Source organism: Sesamum indicum, linkage group LG5 (assembly GCF_026168435.1).
Source record: "Sesamum indicum cultivar Baizhima isolate 11 linkage group LG5, ASM2616843v1, whole genome shotgun sequence".
Taxonomy (NCBI): Eukaryota; Viridiplantae; Streptophyta; class Magnoliopsida; order Lamiales; family Pedaliaceae; genus Sesamum; species Sesamum indicum.
The window spans coordinates 18178233-18199759 of NC_142661.1; the positions used below are offsets into that span (position 1 = coordinate 18178233).

Here is a 21527-nt window from a genome sequence, read left to right on the forward strand (position 1 = left end):
TTATATTTATTTGTGAGTATATATTTATACCAAGATACATAGTATACAACTTATTCTATTACTTATAAACTTAAGTCAAAATTTGATGATTCTCATGAATGAATCTAGAGTATAATAATAATAATAACAACAACAATGGTTGAACAATTTTAATTAATTTTTATTGTTATTTTATTTTATATATATATATTATGAGATCAATCACTTTTAAAAAATAATTTATGTTTATCAATTTTAATTATGTGCAAATATTTTAATAATTTGATGTATATATCTTTTTATACTTTTGTTTATTATATTAATACTTAACCGATTAGTAATTTATATTTATAACAATAAATTAAAATATTGTACCATATATTTAATATTTTCTATAATTAATATAATATTATTTACTTATAATAATAAAATTTACTGAAAACTCAAGCCTCGAGCTCGATGAAAAATGAGCTAACGAGCTTGAGCTCATTATATATGGTACAAGCTCAAACTTGAGCTTGAGCTCGAACAATTACAGCTCATCGAGCTTGAACCATAAAAAAAAATATTCGAGCTTGAGCTCATAAAAAATGATCGACCTCAGCTCAAATTCCACTCATCTACACCCCCTAAATACATGTTTTGAATTGACAATTACTTAACTATATTTAAAGGGGTGCCCTTGATTCTCACAAATATGAGATTGTTTTGGACAAATATTGTTTGTTTATACAAATAATTCTATAAGATGTAAGTAAGATCAAGCAAATATGTGGTTTAAACTTTGTGGTTAATTAAGTATTTTAATTTTAAGGCTGGTTTCTGGTGATCAATATATATATATGTAAAATTTGAAAGTTTATCTAATACCAAAATAAATTTATATATACTTGATTGTTGACTAAATAATGCATCTATCTGTCCACACTTTTGCTTGCGGAAGTACTTGTTCATAAAAGTAGTGCATATATGTCCATGTGATATATGATCGATATTGATATACATTATGCTTTGTACATTAATTATATATCAAATGTAGTATATTTGTTGTGTGATTAAATTTAAAAAAAATTAATTACATAATAAATATATTACACTTATTAGTTAATTTAAATATTCCCCTTTGTTGTTAAGGTTGGGGGGCATGGGTTTCTTAGTTGCTCGTTATCTTGAGTGCACATAAATGCAAATTCTTTCCAGACACACAGATCCTTAAAGTTTGAGAAGAGGAAGAAGACAAGACCAAGACTCCAAAACCAGAGCAGCTGCTTTTCATTATTTAACTTTACCCACAAAAATGACCTGTCGTCTACCATGTGCTTCCACATGGGTCCCGTACCTCTTCATGTCTAAACAGTACTACTACTACTCCTCCTCCTCCTCTTCCTCCTACCTACCTAGTTACTTTTATTTGATCAACATTATTGTGATTAAACTGATGATGATCACTGTCTTAATTTGCACCTTCCCCTTATGATATATATATATATATATATATCTGCTCAATCATCATATAAATACATGTATATATATTTCAAGAGAGATGGAGAAGAAGAGAAAGCTGAAGAAGAAAGGAGGCGTTTGGAATGGAGGCTGTTCCAAGATCTTCTAATTCCTCCATGCATGTCTGAGACTGATGTGGAATGGTCTCGGACCAGGCTTCATTCCTCATGCCTTTATTTCTATCTCCCTACCCACACTCTCACACAACACTACCTACCTTAATTCCTTCCTTCCTTCCATCAAAGGTAAAACTTTTGTCCTAATTCTTCCATTTTCATATGCATCACCCATATATTTCTCAACCCTTTACAGATGATTATATATATATATATATACATATAAATCTGCTTGGATATATATATGTATATATTATAAGTACGTATGCATTCTTAATGTACTGTATGAGCAACGGGTAACCTCAAGACCCTCCAACCTGCACACGGGAACACAGTGATCATTAAGATTAGATGTTACTAATTGTTACTCGTGTTACTGCTCTACTGATCATTACAGTGTTTTTATATAATTATATATGATTTGAGTCATTAATGAATAAAGCACTGTTTGTGTTCATCATAAAGTTCTTGTGCAAAACTGGTTTAATTTTGTCTAATCATATATATATATATATATATATGCACCGGTGTAAGAACACTTACATTTGCGTGATTGGTTGTTGAGACATCTTTGATAAGCACTGTTTAATCACTTGTTGTAATAATAATAAGAACATCTTTCCTTTACTTGAGAGCTAAACTAACCTTGAAGAATGGATTTCCTTTGTCTAATTAGTCTTTCAAATTAAATAAATTAAGGAGACGTAATAAGTTTATGCATACATATATTTATACACATCACTTGTCATAATTCAGGTTGTGTCGTGTGTGTATAAGTGTCTTATACACTTAACATGTGTATGAGAAACGCATTTCCTTTTCTACTGTTTTTTACTACAGCTTTGTGTAGATGGAAAATGTATGGTCTTTAGGTTGTTGTTTAGTGTGTGATTGACGATTGAATTGACATCACCTTTTTTTACTATACAACAAGTCTGCTTCTTCCACCCAAGCAATTATTTGATATATATATATATATATATATATATATATGAAAGAATACAATTTTGATCCACTGACGATAGGATGGTGGCGCTTTCAATCCTATTTGATCTAGAAATCATACTTGAGGAATGTAATTAAAAGAATAGCATGTTTAGTCCACAACTCGCTGCCTTGCACATAATTTAATTAATTTGGAGCTTTTTAATTTTTTCTGTTACTTTTGTTGACGTGACATGTGAATTTCAAGAAAAATACAGTTCTAGTCCTATAACTAAAGGGGGTACTGGTACATTTAGTCTAAATCACTAGTGCAAAAATGCTAGATCAGTCAAATTGGCCCAAAAATAAAAAATTTCAAAATCAAAGGGATTACAAATATATGCTAATTTGAAATGAATTTAACATTTTTCAGCTACATCTGAAGTAAATATTCAGTTTTTTTATTTTTTTTTTATGTACTTATAGTTCTCTATTGCAAGTTCAAATTCTAAAATGACAAAAAAATACCACCTTTAATTATAATTATGAGACAAAAATTACATTTTATTGGAAGATATAAAGATTGAGGAGCAAAGGGAAAAGATAAGACCCATAATGCACCACATATATATTGAATTGGATTTGTGCACATAGATTGATAGAAGCAAACAAGATGCAGTTTATATATTTTTGGTAAGTGAAAATCATGGGCATATGTTGGGTTGTAAATGAGAATGGCCCTTCAACACGGAAAAACAAGTAATACTATTCAACAATCAGAATTTTAATAAAATGTATTAATTTGTATATTTTACTCTAATTTATAATATATGTTAAAATATAAAAAATTATTTATTATATGCACGTAGAAACAACATACCACAACAGTCAGTACTGTGAAATCGAACAGATTCCGTTGGTGTATCCCTTGAGGCTCCAATCTGATCTACATTGAAGGGGTTGAGCATTCAACTCTAACGTGTGTTATTAGACATTAGTGCACTCCAATTATTTAGTGTAGTGGCACACCACCAACATTAATTAAGGTACTTTTGTTTTGAATAAATTGCATAAATTCCATTGCAAAATTTTCGTAAAACCCTTCTTTGTTAATTTATAGTAACAAAAATATTCAGTATTTTTTGAAATAGTGCACAAGTGCTCTTTTTGTTTGTTAAATTCGTAATGCTGTTAAATTTTTTTAGTAATTTTTCAGCCATATTCTTATTTATCATGTATTATTATTTTTAATGTCACGAATGTTGGAACTTTTTTGATCATGTGAAAATTGTAGGATAAAAAATATTATAATTTTAGTCCTATAAGTATAAGATGTTGATAATTTTAATTTTGTACAAATTTATTTTAATAATTTTGACCAATAATTTAAAAAATTCGCACATTTAGGACAAAAATTTATCGAAGAATTGCATGTGGCAAGCTTCATTGGGTGACTTTTACAGTCATTTTAGCAAAAATTTAGACCATTTTTATTCTCAATATACGAATTTTTAAAATTACAGGACAAAAATATCAAAATAAATTCGTTTAAGACTAAAGCTACCACCCTCCCATACTTATAAAACTAATATTATAATTTTTTTTATAATAAACTGATCAAAATGTCATTGTGGACAATAAATTATGAGTTTTCTTATTATTTAAAGTTTTTTAATGAACTAAGCATACAAAATTTCTTTTTTACAAATTTTCAAAACTTTTCATCCACTCCGTCCAATTTTCAAAATTTCATTTAAAGAAAAAAAAAATTACATAATTTCATCATACGTCGAGAGAAAATCCCATGGGATGGCATCACAATAGTCTTTTCCTCTCTTTTTTTTTTTCTTATTAATTTTTTTCCTTTCATCAACACCAAAGTTGACTGATCAGATTAATAATTCTAAATCAAATATACATATAAAATAAATAAATAAATAAAGTAGTACTAAAACAACAGACCTTACTCTCTGTTATAGAAGTCAAACCGACAGCTTGGTAATCATTTTTCTTTTGTGTATTGATTTTGTATAACAATTTACCATTATTTTATAAGAAACCAACCTGTCCTGAACTGAAAGATCCAAAATTCACTCAATTAAAATAGATCAAATATAGACTCTTTGATTAAATCCCAATCTGCCACAGCACTTTTCAATTCAATTTTCTTTTTAAAAAATAAAAAATAAAGTTTCCATGATCTGCTGTATTGCAAGAGGACAATATAGATTAGGGTTAAAACACATGGAATTATGTTTTGGTAACATGGGATAACTCTAAGTAAGAAGTCCGACGTGGACGGAAATATCTATATCTATATATATATATATATATTATATGAAATTTCTAACTCAATTTAGATTTAATCGGGTTTAAATCAATGATATGACAAGTATAATACACTTACAGTATTATTAACATATAGTTCAGGAAAAGTATCCAATCACATAACAAATATTTATACTTCCTTTGTAATGGATTGATCATGTCAAACCTAATTTTGACAAGAATTTTCCTCCGACTCATTTGCTGAATTTTGTAGTGCCTTGGATTTTACATAGGTTAAGTAACAAACATGAACATAATCCCAATTTTTTTCTTATACTGTTCAATGTTTACTGTTAGATTAGTACCGACAAACTAAAATACTAATTTAATACATTAATATTTCTAAATCAATCAAAACATTTAAAATAAACAAACAAATAAAATACTACTATTATCTATATTCATCAGACTCGAACTCACAGCTTGTTGATTGCGAGTTGTTATCGTATTCCAACCATCTTTCTAAAGGGTTTCTATAAAAATCATGATAAATTAATACAACCATCACAATAAAATTAACCAATGCGAGAACTTATATTTTTTTTTTTTTTTATCATTAATCAGTGTTTATTATGATTTTAGTTATGATCAAAAGGTTTGTCATGATTTTTAATTGTAATTAGTATTTTGACATTTTTTGCTGAAATCAATTTGTAATAAATTTTTTCGATGTGAGAGAGAAGTACAGAGTAGTGGTTGAGTGATATAAAGCAGTGGTTGAAAGAGAAAACAATAGTCATTATAAAATAATTTAAAAAAAATATTAAAATTACTATTATTAATAATTTTTTTGAAAAAAATTGAATGAATTAAAGGGTACATAAAGAATAAACTAGGACAATAAAAAATTAATACAACTAAAGAGTTTTATTTATAATAGTATAAATAACAAAAGGTGACATTTCCCTCAATAAATACTCATCATATTTCCCAACATGCTTTCCAAGACTCAAACTTATTTTCCCAAAATTTATCCAAAAACAACTCCAAATTATTAGGTTTAACTACGATTGATTTTATATTTTGATATTTAAACTTTTTTTTATGTCAATTACCATCTCTACTTCACAAAATTTTACACTTTGTCGTTTATAATTATTTTCAACCAAGTATTTTAATCGAAAAAATTACATGCAGTGCACATGTGTGATATTTAAGAGTCATGCGATGTGATACTTTTTAAAATGCACAGCATGTTATATTTTTCAATAGAAAAATAAATTAAAAAAAATAATCCTACACGAGAATGTGTAAAGTTCATAAAATTTAAATTATAAATTAACATAAAAAAATAGATTTCGATCTAAAAAATATAAAAACAGACATAATTCAAATTGCATAATGTATTATGACTGAAATTTTTGCAGGCGCGGCGGCTTTTGGGAACTATGATTAAAGTATGCAAGAATTAGATTAATAATGCAAAATACAAGTTGAGAGGTTCAGACAACGCAGCAACTCAAGTTTTTGGGTGGACAAAGCTCAAATCTTCATCGTTTCAAACTCTACACGGAACTTTCCTTTTAGTAATCTTAGAATATCGAACAACAATAAACCTAACATGTGCTTCACAACTCAATTTATTACAGATTAAACTCCATACGAATTAAATACTTTTTTTAAATGCAAATTAGCACTTCCTGATGGAAATAAATTATATATAAAAAAGAGTTGTAAATTCAGTTACAAAGAGAGTTGAAAGTGTTTGAACGTAAAAATAAATAATAAAAAAAAGCTAAAGTTTGAGTGATTGAAATAATAATTTAATATTCATAGTTTTAGCAATAAGCTACAGAAGGTGGTAAGGAGTTACTTATACACTTTAATGTAAATTAATTTAATTTAAACTGTTCAAAAAAAATAAAATGTAAATTTTTAAAAAACCTTGTTCAGTTTATTTTCAATAAAAATGTCAAAATTCCAATCTCATTCGTATTAAATGAAATATAATCCACTGTGACAATAGTAATAGACACGATTTTCTTGAAAAAAAAAAATAGGGTAATGCGACTCCTTGAGATAGGATGTAAGAAACTTGTTCGTTAAAAGTTAAGAGGTAACATTATTTTTCTCTTTTCAGGAGGAAATTTTGTATCTATTAATAATTTTAAATACAATGAACCCAATTCAACTGTGCAAATAGGCGATAGAAGTTTAATTTAGAGGGTGTAAAATGCAAATTACGCAAAAGTGGGAGGTTGTTAGGGGTGCCGACATATGTTAAAACAAGATAGAAGTACGATGAGTTTTCACCCAACGTTGTCTAGTTGTTTAATTGTTATTTTCTGTGTTTCCTTAAACAATCTGCTGCGTTGGAGAAAATGTGAACGGATGAGTTTTCTTCTTATTGGGAAATTTCGTGTATCATCTTTCCGCTTTGAATTATAAAGGAAAATAATAATAATAATAATAATTATAAATAAGCCCAGTATCTTCTCGATTTTAGATTTTAGCCCCCAAAATAGGCATGCCGTATGCAGGTGGGCTCGTGCGTGCTCACACCACTTGTGCACGTACTCATCCATAAATCATTAATTATTACGGAACCAAAATAACTCTTCATTATTTTCCTTTGGAACAAAGCAAGATTCATCATAAATCACATAAAACTCTTCAAATCCCAACATGCTAACAATGGATTTCAGGCCAACTTTTCTATAAATTCCACCTCTATCCCACCCCATTTCTTCCCAAGAAAATCTCTCTCTCTCTCTCTCTCTCTCTCTCTCTCTCTCTGCTGGTGATCATATTGAAGAACTGTAAGAATCTCTTTTCTTCCATTTGACCATTCCACATTCTGAGTTCATATTAAGCTTTTTACTTGTAAACAGCAGCATCAAATATATGGTATGGGCTGAAATGTCATAACTTGATTGGTTCTTGATCATGTCCAAAATTTTGAAGTAGTTTGATCTGTTTTTGCCATTACAGAACGGGATTTCTTGTTTTCCGTCTTTATTTCATTCCAAATGAATCTGCATTTATGTCAGTATTTATAAGTTGTATGACTGAATTCAGATTTTAAGTCCCTTCAAGTTCTCTGTTCTGTTGTTGTCAATCCCTGATCAAAAAGGGAGCTGTGTACGAATTCAATTTCAATCTATAAATGTATGTATGTTGAGTGTCATACTTATGGTGTTGATTGATGTAAATTTACATTCAATGGTTAAAGATTTCTTGTATTTTTCAGTTTGAAGTCCATGTTACCGCGAAAAATGGCAAAAGCTCCTGTATTCTTGATTGGGATTCTAGTTTTGTATTGCTGGGCAGCGTCAGTAAATGCAGAAGAGTACAGGATATACAAAGATCCGAAACAGCCAATAAACAGGAGAATCAACGACTTAATGGACAGGATGACCTTAGCTGAGAAGATAGGCCAAATGACACAAATCGAACGATCGGTGGCATCAGCTGAGGTCATGAAGAAGTATTTCATAGGTACTTATAAGTAAGATGCTGTAATGCTGTTGAATTAATATTTTCTATGTCAGGATATCTAATTCGGTTTTGGTGCGCAGGCAGTGTGTTGAGTGGTGGAGGCAGCGTTCCGGCTCCACAGGCATCGCCTGAGACGTGGATCGACATGGTGAATGATTTGCAGAAGGGCTCACTGTCAACCCGTCTTGGGATACCGATGATATATGGGATTGATGCAGTTCATGGCCACAACAATGTCTACAAGGCCACGATTTTTCCTCACAATGTTGGTCTAGGCGCTACTAGGCGAGTAGTTTCGCAGTTGCAACCTATTTAAATTAACAAGATTGAGGTTAATTCCTGTCAATGATCGTTTGCTTATAGTGAAATGTGTTTTCCTCAAACAGAGACCCTCAGTTGGTGAAGAAAATTGGAGCTGCAACTGCTCTTGAAGTCAGAGCTACAGGCATCCCTTATACTTTTGCACCTTGCATTGCGGTAACCAGCTTAATACGAAGTTTGGACAGGAGTTTAACGAACTAATCGCAGGTCGAGTATCAGGCTTTTGATGATATTTTGATTCAATAACAGGTGTGCAGAGATCCAAGATGGGGCCGGTGTTATGAGAGCTACAGTGAAGATCCGAATGTTGTTAGAGCAATGACCGAGATTATCCCTGGACTACAAGGAGACACACCGGCTAATGGTCGAAAGGGCGTTCCCTACGTTGCTGGGCCGTAAGTTCTTAATCATTGCATTCTTGAAAAATTCTGCCAAAAAAAATTGAAATCAGTTACCAAAGTATAGTATTGTGAACTAAATTCTTCAAAAGGAGGCTGCAGTATTGCTCATTTATGATTTGAATTACATAAGATAATCGAAATCAAGATCCGTGAGCGTGGCAAGTTTATTTTAAGTTCAAAGTTTGTTTAGACTCGGCATTTGCCTACCGTCTTATCTTCTTAAAAAGTGGGTCAAAGTTGCTCCTCTTGATGGACCATTAGTTTGGTTATGCAAGAATGATAAACCTTAATATAAAGCTTCCTTGTCAAGGATGTATACTTTTGCCATTAGAAATGAGAAAGCAACTTTGGCATTTTGCTTAATGGTTAGGTACTAGAGACATGGACCACCACTGAAGTTGTAAAGAGAAAACAAACAGCAGATAAACCAAAAATAAGGAACAAAACATGACATCTGGTCCAACGTTGTTGTCAAAGAATCAGATCTTGACTTTGGTAGTGATCAGCTATGGAAACTGTTCTTGGTGGGAATGGGGGTCTTTGGAACTATGTCAATGAGTTTGTATCTAGTCCGCCCACTTTTTTGTTTGGAACTATGTAATTAAGATTGTTTGTGTGCATGTGTTTTTTGTGTTCAGACGAAATGTTATGGCTTGCGCCAAACACTACGTTGGTGACGGTGGAACGACCAAAGGAATAAATGAGAATAACACAGTGGCAACCAGACATGCATTACTTAGCATTCATATGCCAGCCTACTACGACTCAATCATCAAGGGCGTGTCAACGGTCATGATCTCCTACTCGAGCTGGAACGGGATAAAAATGCATGCTAATCGTGATCTCATCACTGGCTTTCTCAAGACAATACAGCGTTTTAGAGTAATCGATTTAATACTAAACTTAATCTTCCTCTTGCCCGCACAATAAATGAATCTACCTGATACGAGTTTTTAACATCCATCAAACAATTCAGGGATTTGTCATCTCAGATTGGCAGGGAATTGACAGGATTACGTCTCCTCCTCACGCCAACTATACGTATTCAATCCTAGCAGGAGTCAACGCTGGAATTGACATGGTCGGTATAGTAAAAGTTCTTCACGTTAATCTCTTGAACAATGCCATATAATCCAATCACGAAGAACTATTCAAATAAATCAATTACTATAACCATGCAGATTATGGTTCCATACAACTATACAGAGTTCATTGATGGTCTCACCTCCTTGGTGAAAAGTAACTTCATTTCCATGAGTCGCATTGATGATGCTGTGAAGAGGATTCTACGAGTCAAATTCACAATGGGTCTGTTTGAACACCCGTTGGCTGATTATAGCATGACCAAGTACCTGGGAAGTCAGGTATGATAGTGAAATATCCACTTTAACTGAGGTTCTTGGAAGCTCCTTCTAGAATAGACTATGTACAGTTCATCTGCTTATGCATTCTCTATTAACTTGACAGGAGCATAGGGAACTGGCAAGAGAAGCGGTAAGAAAATCACTTGTCCTGCTCAAGAACGGCAAATCTGCAGACAAGCCATTACTACCACTTCCTAAGAAGGCATCAAAGATTCTCGTTGCAGGAACTCATGCCGACAACATTGGTAACCAATGCGGTGGCTGGACGATTCAGTGGCAGGGACAGAGTGGCAACATCACAGATGGTACCACAATCTTGACAGCAGTAAAGAATACAGTAGACCCGAAAACAGAAGTTGTGTTCAGTGAGAATCCGGATTCTGGTTATGTGAAATCGAACAAGTTCTCATATGCAATTGTTGTGGTCGGGGAGCCACCGTATGCAGAAACATTTGGAGACAACCTAAACTTGACGCTCCCTGATCCGGGGCCTAGTATTATCACAAATGTCTGTTCATCAGTGAAATGTGTAGTTGTTCTGATCACGGGGCGTCCAGTCGTTATCCAACCGTATCTTAAACAAATTGATGCCCTTGTAGCTGCATGGCTTCCAGGGACGGAAGGCCAAGGTGTTGCTGATGTTTTATATGGCGATTATGGTTTCACCGGCAAGCTTTCACGTACATGGTTCAAAAACGTTGATCAACTTCCGATGAACGTCGGGGATCGACACTACGATCCTCTATTCCCATTTGGATATGGACTTACTACAGAACCTGTGAAGGCCAACTAGATAGATAATCAGCGTATGCTCCGGGAATGTGACGTTTTTTGTGCTTTATGAGCCATATTGAAGATTGTTGTCTTGATTGCCAATGCTCTGAACAACTTTATCTCTGATAAATTCTAATTTAAATTGAATTTGGTATAATTTAAATTAATATGACAATTTTAGGGTATATGATAATTATCTAATGACTAGTTTAGTATAACTATTAAAAAAGATTTTTTTAACAAACTTAGCATAAAATTCAACTATGATGTTTTACAGCTAATCCTATTTAAATTTATATCTGTACATTTATTAAATACAAAGAAAATTTCAATTTATTTAACTTCAATAATTCCTATTGTCGAAAATGAAAATGAAATTATTTTCTAATAGTCGGGTATATCGGGTCTGATCAGTCTAATCAATTAGACCCTTATCAGACCAGTTGTATGAACCATTGGCCCAACAATTTTACGGTGCCACCTTTATTTTCGAGAAAATGCAATTTATCTGGGGTAATTTGCTAAAAAAAATTATCAACAATAACTTCAACGTGGTCATTTGAACTTTATCCTCAACCCTTTAATTTTGTTGCACTTTGTATTTTTTGAAAAATAATGATGGGATATTTGGTCCACGTGTGTACAGACGCTCCGGGACGATTTTGAGTTCAGTAAAATTGTATGGGTTAAATGCAAACCGCTTTCAGTATATGAGATCATTTGTATATTCCCCCAATACGGAGAAATATACTGATTATTTTTTTTATATCATATCACATGGGGTACTTACATTTTTCCCTACTATTGATATGTGATATCAGAATATAATATAAAACCCTCACTATATATTATCATATATAAATTGGGATAAATGCAAATTATCCCCCTAAAATATCGGAGAAGGGCAAAAAAACCCTCTAAAAAAAAGGGGGCCAAAGAGCCTCCGCCAATCTTTTAATAAAGAAGTATATTACTCCATTTCGCTGGGCAATGTAGTTCAATCATCTATTTTTGCGACTGATTTAGCTATTTTAATTTGTAAATAGTCACTTTTACCCCTAATGACTAAATATAAAAATTGAAAAATATTATCGATTCTCTTTCTTTATATCGTTTCTCTTCTTTAGAGGTTTTCTTTTATAGATTCCATGTAGTTTCTATGAAAATATGTGCAACTTATTTAATAATTAAGAGTAAAAATAATCAATTACAGATTAAAATGACTAAATCAATTGCAAAATACAAGTAAACTATACTGACATGCAAAAGGATAGTATATTTCTTTATTAAAAAATTGGAAAGGTTCTTTATTCTTTTTTTTAATATTTTAGGAGAATAATTTATATTTATTCCTATATAAATTACATGATGTGATACCAAAGTGAAACAGAAATCTTTCTCCATCTATACCCACAGCGCACCACCCACCTACTGTGTACAGACATCCCTTTCAGGCAGCGGCGGCGACCATTGGACAGTCTTACTTCTATTGGGGTCCACGTCCCACCATTTTATAATAATATCCATAATAAGAATAAATCTGTAGGCACCAATTCACCAACCTACATTATCATGAACCTAAATAATCATCCTAATCAAAAATTAAAAATTAAGATAAATAATAATTAATTATATATACGAAAACACCGTTAACTGTTATTTCAGTATTTGAAATCAAAATATTAATCATATCCAAAATTGAAATTGAGTACGAACATTCACTTTGCTTTTACTATTTTTTTTTAAATTAAATTTGAATTTTTTTAAAAAAATAACCATATGAAATTTCCTTCTCGTCCTTTTAGTCCATAATTTTTTTTAGGATTGTTTTTAAAAAATAAATTATTTCATAGTCCATAAAAATATTTTATTCAATTCACTACAAAATATAAGTGAAAATTTAATATAAACTGACCAAATGAGTTAATTGTTGGAAGAACGTTAAATATGAGACTATTGGTAATTTTTTAAATAACATGGGCATTTAAATTAGGGATAATTACACTTTCCTCCATTGAGATTTGTTGTACTTACACATAACTCTCTTGTGGTTTGAAAAATTACATTTAGCACCACTGGAGTTTGATTCTGACTAACAAATAAATCCATTATTTAGTCAAAATTATTGAATTTGTTGATATTAACAAAAAGATCGGATAAAAATCTATATTTACCCTCAACTGATTTATTACTGATTTATTATATTTAAATATTATTAAATTACTCTCATACGTCTTCACACGTTAATACATGTGAGGAGATATATTTTCACCGTTAAAAGAGTAATTAGTTAGGAAAAAATTGTTTGTCTCGCAATAAATGAGTAATAAGTCAATCAGGGATAAAAATAACTTTTTATCCAATTTTTTTATTAATAAAAATAAATTCGATGAATTTTTACCTCCCTGCATTTGTTATATGAAAGCAAACTTCAAGGATGCTAAATATAATTTTTTAAATTACAATGAATAATTACATCAAATTTTAAGAGAGGAAGTGTAATTGTTCATTTAAATTATATAAAATTTTAAGAAAATTGGTTGTAATTTAGTTAATTTTTAATGTATTAATGTATGTAATAAATAGGCATGTAATTAAAAGAGGTGAATAGAGGAGGGGGTTTGAAATTAAAGAAAAGGAGCTGCCTTCCTTCACGCTCCATCTCTCAAATAATACCTGTGCCTGTGCGCCGTGGTTTCAACAGACAAAAAACACACAACACATACCTGTCTCTCTCTCTCTCTCTCTCCTCGCTGTCTCTCTCTCTCTCTAATTGAACCCGCGTACCAAAATTTCCAAATACAAAAAACCAAAAACAAAAGGAGGAAGAAAGCGAAGGAAGAGAGAGGGGGGAGGAGTCCTTTTCCAGGGAAGGAGATCTTTTTTGGTTGAATCTATACTTCTCTCGTCTCTCGAAATCCAATTGTTCCAAAATGAATGACCTTTTGTCGGTAAGTGCTTCGTTCTGGATGTTTGATTGCTGATGAATCTGTTGAGGAAATGATGGAATTACATGACGCGATGGTTATTTTGAAAATCTTGAATGTGGGGAATGCAGCAGCTTTTAGCAGCTGAATGTGGGACAAAAAGGGATCTTGTGTTATCCCTTTTGATGCCATTTTGGTTTTCTCGACCTCAAGAATAAGGCGGAAAAAAGGGTTAAGATTATTTGTGCCGAAATTTTCGATTGTAAAGTGCATTGTCTTGTCATATGTATATTCGAATTATTTTGGTGATTTTCTTGTTCTGATTTTGGATGTGTATAAATGTGTCGTGTCAATGAAAGATCCTATATTGTCCGTCGCTTTTTCTTTATGATTCTACGAATGTTTAGCATATGTCTATTGCGGGTGGGCGAATTTGTCCATGAAGTCGTGAACAAGATAACTTCTTGTTTTAAATGGCTCGGATGTTAAGGTTTTGAAACAAAATGAGCTTGGTTGTGACTTTAACTTTTGGCTTTAATTGATCTGATGAATCATTCAGATGTTTCAATATAAGTTTCATTAATTAGAGTTTGCATGGTGTATGTAGCTGAAAATCGTTGTTTGCTCTTAACTAATCATTGAAGGATTAAATAGTTTTTGCAATTTTGGCAAGTGCAAAAGGTGTCATCTAAAGAAGCCAACTTTAAGTTGAAAAGTTGATGATCTATAGTCTTGGATGAGGAGAAGCAATGAGGCAGTTCTCAACTGCTTGTTTGCTGAATAAATGCTTAAATACTTCTCCTATGATTTCATGGGGCTCCATTTAAAACCTGTGATACACAGTCATGGCATGGGGCAGAACCACTCCAACATGGAGATGAGACACGGCATCTCTTTAAAGTTTTGGGAATAACATAATACAAGTTAAATATGTATATTAGCACATATATTGATTTTTAATTGGTAACAAATTAATAGAGATATTGGTGCAATTACAAAGGAAAAGAAGTTCACTACAGTGTTGATGTCTGAATACTACTGGTCGTTTGTAGACTATGGATAGTTGAAGAAAGATAAGACTTTATACTTTAAGTGAAGAAATGTCAATAGAGACGAAGTGCATTTAGAAGAGGTAGCATACCTTTTTTAGATTAATTTTAGAAAGTTTTGACTTCCTTTAGCTTTTATTATGTACTCTTCTGCTTGCTATCTATATACAAATAGACTTCCACTGTGTCCAACACATGCCGGCACAATTGCTGTATTGAAGTTTTCCCTTTAAAATGTACGTGCCGGAAGCATTTGATGTCCAAGTACAACATAGGGTATTTTTTGCATTGTCACTACAATATAGTTTAACACTGTTGAACTTCACTTTACAATTATTTAATAGACTCTGATTGGATGCATTGGATTATGATTGTTGTGAGCAATAACTAAACCTTTTCATAAGCTATACTACATCGAATATTTGGGTTACTGGTACCAATTAGATTTGGACCTTTGTAACTTTCAAATCTGCTTGCAGGATTCAGAGTGGGTGAATGGTTGAGAAAAGACCCCAAACAATTGGTTCTCTTTATCTAATTTAAGAGTTTAGAAATAAAAAGAAATCAAAGGCATGAACCTGCTTAGCTCTTTTCAGATAAATTTCCGTTGCTAACAGAACCTAAATTCTGATTGCCACTCTTCTTATCTTAACATAGTAACAAGAACAGTATCTCCTTTAGAGATTTGCTTCTTTAAACTCTGTATCTAAAAGTTGTAGTAATCAACGAACATCCAACATAGAAAGCCTTGAAAATATGCTTTGTTTCTGCTGTGAGCGACAGTTGATATGGAGCTCCATTAAATTATTTCTCATGATGGTTGTCTCAAATTTCTTACTTGGTTGGGGAATCTTGATCATTACTCCTTAAACCAAATATTTCAAACAAATCCATCTATTTTCCATGATTTGCTTGTCCTTGCAGTATCTGGTTTAAGAAATTTTTTTATTTCTGGTCTAGCATCTAGAAAGTGAGGGAATTAGCAATTACTTTATCTTTTTGAATTTTAAAAGTATGAGCTATAATGCCCCCCTTTATGCTTTTGCTAAGTATGCTTCTAATACATATCATGCCTCAAATCTTTGTTCTTTTGGTGCATTTTGCAGGATTCCTTTGTGATCCCACGGGATCAAGGTAATAGGAATGGTGATATTGAAATGGGGATCGAGAGACAAATGCATTCAGGAGAGCTAGGCCTGGACAATTTCTTTAAGCAGGTAGCTATAAGTTAGCACAATGTGGTTCCATGATGATCAATAAATCGGCTTTTTTCTGTTTATTCCACAACCCAAAATTCTGACATAATGATTAAAGATTGGTGGTTATTTTTTAAATTGAAGCTTTGACTTGCCCTCTTACTTTGTCTTTTAGGTCCAGGAGATTGAGAAACAATATGAAAAACTCAATTCCCTACTAAGAAAGCTTCAGGTTTGTCTTTTATGTTTCTTTTCTTCCTTGTGAAATTGATAGACCTGTGGCCCAAGAGTAGAGATGCATCCATTTTCTTTTTTTCTGTTTCTTTTTTGACGAGTTCAACGGAATAGAACAAGCAATGAGTTACTTGCTAAGAGCTATGAATTTTCATTCATCCAATGTAATTGAAACTTCCTTGCACCATACATTGCTTATGTTGTATTTTGTGATTCTGCTACATTATACATCTGGTACTGTCCCTATTTTTTAATCTACCACTTGAATAAGGGGCAATGCTAGCAGTTTTGTCATCCTTGTTTTGACTAATGTTAGCAATATTAGGAAATAGTATGTTCACTAACTAAGTTCTCAGGTTAAATATGTATGTTCACTAACTAAGTCCTCAGGTGTTTGCATGCTGTACATGCATACTTTTTTCCTATCATGTTACATGTTACTTCAGGTTCCTCCAACTTCTTTCTTGAAATCATTTCTGAGCTGTTGTTCCTCACTGAATAGTTTATGAGCGCACCTGATTGCACAGGATTCTCGTTGTGTTCTGCTACTCATATGTTTATGTAACAAGAAAAGTTTTAAAAGGTTAATGGTGGTATATAAGACATGTTATTCTATTGGCTCTTCTTTTACCCATTAGTATTTGATCAGTCATTTTGTCCACGACACTATCAGAAGTTTACAGGTGTGCTCCATTATAGCATTTATTTGCTCCTATTTTTCTTTTCTAGACTTTCGGAAATTAGACTTCATTTTCTAAAGTGGAACGTCCTTCGCACTGAACGTAATGGTGTGCTAAACCACTACTTGTGGTGACAATAGTGTTAAAGAACACAAAACTCTTCACTTTTTCATCTTTCTTCAACAACTCCCTACTGAGTTCACCAAGATCACTTCTTTGGGATGAAGGGAGTATACCTGTGACTAAATTCTTTAATTCCATTAAGCTGCCCCAGTATGCATAATGCTGGTTGCATACAAGTGGCAACTGCAGAGTTATTGGCTAAATGTGGTGTAATGAGTTAAATAGATATATAGGCCACTTGTGAACTCCCTGTGTGGTACTTAGAACTATATAAGAACAGAAAATATGTCTGGTGCTAGCACGTGCATACTGATAAAATCTAATGTCCTTCAACTGCAGGACGCACACGAGGAATCAAAGGCTATCACCAAGGCTGCTGCTATGAAAGGTAATTTGTTTTTATTCTACTAAAATTGCTGACCGGTGTAACAAGAATGGATTTTCGGTTATAGTTAAATTTGCTAAATGTACATGATACTAAATTGAATCGTTTATTAGTTATACATCTGCCTAAGGCATGGTTTACAACAGAAGCAGTTTAAATCTTGAGTTAACTAAATTTGGGCATAGCTTTGTGAATTATCTCTTTCTTCACTCTTTTTTGAGTTTCTTGTTTGGTTTCTAATTTCTTACTTTCTCTTTTCTATATGGTTAACTTATGGCACTATTGACTTCTCATTGTTTGAATTCAGTTAATGGTAATCTCAATCTCAATTATGATTAATAACTCTGCAGCGATCAAGAAGCGAATGGAGAAGGATGTCGATGAAGTTGGAAAAGTTGCCCGTTCTATTAAATTAAAACTTGAGGAACTTGACAAAGAGGTGAAGCAATATTGTTTGACTTATTTAGTTTTGACCATGTAGATTTCTTCTGGTACTGATCTTTGTTTTTATTCTTGTCTAGAATTTAGCCAATAGACAAAAGCCTGGATGTGGACAAGGGTCAGGTGTAGACAGATCAAGAACAGCGACAACAGTGTAATTTGCGATCCCTTCTATTTCCTGGTTACTCTTAATTCATATGAATCTGTGTGCTGTTCCGAAAATTTTTGGAATTGATATAATATTATTGAGGTAGTTTGGCATCTTGCAAAATGCGTTGCACTGGTGGCTTGGTAGACGATCACCAAAAGTTATTATTACACAAAGCTTACATTTCATAACCTGCCTAGAGTTAGTGGGCTCTTTCTAATGAATTGTGTCTGGTTTAAAAATGTGAATCTAATGGACAGGTCTGAATCCAATTGAAAAATAGTTCTCTTGGAGGAACTATTAAATCATTCGACATTTTATTTTTATCATTACTTTTAGTTAATAGAATAAAACAATCAAATGCTCACGATATCATGAGCTTGTCCACCTAAGAAAATAGTGGATTTCCCTATCACTCACTTGTGCAAGACAAGTGCACTTCAATGTCTGTCCTGATTCCCTTTTTCCATCTTAATACTATAGCTGTTGTGGAACAATATGGCATTTGTTTCCAGTCTTTTGCATATTTTTTCTGTTGATAACTGAAATCTTGTTATAAATGTAAGGAGATTTAAACTCATGCATACAGTTATGCCTGAATGCAGGGCTTTGAAGAAGAAGTTTAAAGACAGGATGTCTGAATTTCAGGTAGATTAGCTGCATGTTAAATTGCTCTTGTGTATATCTTCACTTATTTTTCCATTTCTCATAGTCTCTTTATTTTATAATTACTTTTTGCAGACTTTACGAGAGAATATACATCAAGAGTATCGGGAAGTTGTTGAGAGGCGTGTATTTACAGGTGCTAAATAACATATTTATGAACAGATTTTTTGCTACTCTGCAAACCGTGTGTTACAGTCTATGAACGATTTCTGATGATTTCCTGTTTTATGTGGTTTTCAGTAACGGGCACTCGAGCTGATGAAGAGGTGAAGTCTATGACTTTTAATTTCCATAAAATCATTGTCTCGTTTAATCATTATTCACTTAGACCATTTTTCCCCAGACAATTGATCAATTAATAGAGACCGGGGATAGCGAGCAGATATTCCAGAAAGCAATTCGAGAACAAGGCAGAGGACAGGTGTTGTCTGCTGTTCTGATTTTTCCTTTATTTTCTTCTCCACGACTTTCTGTTTGCATTTTCTTCATTAGCTGATGTTTGTCTGATTATTTTTTCTAGATATGTGGGTTAGCATTCCTGCATTTATCCCAAACTTTCTAAACATATCGAAAAATAAGTCAAGAAGTTTGGGCAGGGATTTTCCCATGGTTACTTGGCTGAAAAGCAGCAACTCGGTTGCAACCAGAGCTGTGCTAGGTTTCTGCTGACTTCTTCCATTTTGCATAATAGTTAAATAGCTCTATTATATTTGTTTGCAGGTAATGGACACTCTGGCAGAAATTCAAGAGCGACATGATGCAGTGAGAGATTTAGAGAAGAAGCTTCTAGATTTGCAACAGGTATAACAGCTTACTCGATCGATATTCTGTGTACTCCAGCTATGTGATCCTTTTTATTTTATTGCATAAATTTTGTTTAGCTAGTAGGTTATGTTGGGTGTTGAAATGAGTCTTTTGGCTTGGCAAATCTTATTATTTTGCTTAGAGCATAAACCTTCATTACAAATTAAACCCAAGAATGACTTGTGTAGTGAAATTTTTGGTATCAACCTGGTAAAATCTATTGTTCTTCTAATAGATTTGGCCAATTGTTGCAAGTCCTAATTAGTTGATAAGTCTAAGGGAGGATTGCCTGAGCCAGTAACTTGTCTCTGAAGAGATAATAATGTATGTATGAGTATGAGCTGCAGATAAGTATGTGTTTTACACATTTCAACTGTATGGGAGGTCTCAATCAAGAATTCAAGATACAGATAATAGGAAGGTATATTATTCATCCATGCCGATGTATGTGCCTTCTCATCTTCTGAAGTAAGAGTATATGATGGAACATTAGCATTTCTTTTGCCTCAAAATTATCCACCTTAAAAAGGGAAGTCGATGACATTCATCTAGTTCATATGTACTCTGCTCCTAAAGTTTAAGAAGTTAGTGTTATGAGATAAATACTGAGGGCAAGATTGATGGAATTTTAGCATTTCTTTTGCCTCCAGATTGTATCCACCTTAAAAAGGAAGCATGTAACATTTATCTAAGTTCACATGTACTCTGCTCCTAAAGTTTAGGAAGTTAGTGTTATGAGAACACAAGTTTATTGCACTACGTGATGCTCTTCTATTTAGATAGATTCCTACCTGAGTGGGTATAAGGCCTATTTCTTGTGAAATGTATTGCAGCAGAACTTGGAACGATGTCTTGACAGTCCATGATCAGGACTTAAAAATGTTTGACCTTTTTGACATTCATTGAGTTATTATAATCAGAAAGGAAAAAGAGGTACAATATGGGGTTGGTGCAGAAAAGGGGTGCTTATTTTCTTCATTATATTGTCTTGTGCAGATATTCCTGGACATGGCTGTACTGGTGGAAGCTCAAGGGGACATGCTTGATAACATAGAGTCACAGGTAAAATATACTGATGATCTATTCCTGCCAGCAGATTTCGTTGTGAAACAAGTGCGTTTGGTGGAATTCAATCAACGTTTTCTTACAGATACTTCTCTGTAAACTACGCAGGTTTCATCAGCTGTAGACCACGTGCAGTCTGGGAATACTGCTCTTCAGAGGGCAAAAAGTCTGCAAAAGAGCTCCAGGAAATGGATGTGTATAGCGATCCTCATCCTTCTCATTATTGTTGTTATCATAGTCGTGGGTGTGCTTAAGCCATGGCAGACGAAGAACGGGGCTTAGCTCTCCACCAGAGTGTATGTATAAATACGAGTTTGCTAATGGGAATTGATTTTCTTTCAACAAAATTTCACAGCTATCCTTTTTTCTTGTGCATTGAGGACTTGGGTTTTTAACACCCACTTGTATCGATTGATTTGTGAACTTCTAGCAGCAGATTGTGTAATTTACGTCTAGCTGATTATGCTTATTTGCTTTAGTTGGGACTTTGGATGATACCTCTATTTATGTATATACATTTCATTTTTTTATTATTATTATTATCGTTATTATTATTATTATTATTCCCAAGATAGATAAATTAAAGGGTAAATTTGCTGTTGTTGTGTTCTTTCTTTGTAAAAAATTTAAAATTGGGTGAGGTGGATGAAAAGTTTTAAAA

The 21527-nt window shown here is 32.8% G+C and overlaps 2 protein-coding genes across 2 annotated transcripts; both read left to right on the plus strand.

The window, feature by feature from the left end:
* The first annotated feature begins 7415 nt into the window (after positions 1 to 7415).
* Positions 7416 to 11305, plus strand: LOC105161676 (uncharacterized). Its single transcript, XM_011079450.3, has 9 exons — positions 7416 to 7609; positions 8041 to 8288; positions 8369 to 8573; positions 8675 to 8765; positions 8859 to 9004; positions 9649 to 9892; positions 9987 to 10091; positions 10192 to 10374; positions 10478 to 11305. The coding sequence occupies exons 2-9, from the start codon at positions 8051 to 8053 to the stop codon at positions 11165 to 11167; spliced, it is 1902 nt and encodes a 633-aa protein (XP_011077752.1). The 5' UTR covers positions 7416 to 7609; positions 8041 to 8050; the 3' UTR covers positions 11168 to 11305.
* Positions 11306 to 13781: 2476 nt separating this feature from the next.
* On the plus strand, positions 13782 to 21399 carry LOC105161677 (syntaxin-132). Its single transcript, XM_011079451.3, has 13 exons — positions 13782 to 14099; positions 16231 to 16341; positions 16496 to 16552; positions 17697 to 17745; positions 18093 to 18181; positions 18264 to 18337; positions 18937 to 18979; positions 19073 to 19133; positions 19238 to 19263; positions 19341 to 19418; positions 19718 to 19798; positions 20798 to 20863; positions 20975 to 21399. Exons 1-13 carry the CDS (start codon positions 14082 to 14084, stop codon positions 21146 to 21148), a joined length of 927 nt encoding a protein of 308 aa, XP_011077753.1. The 5' UTR covers positions 13782 to 14081; the 3' UTR covers positions 21149 to 21399.
* The last annotated feature ends 128 nt before the right edge of the window (positions 21400 to 21527 follow it).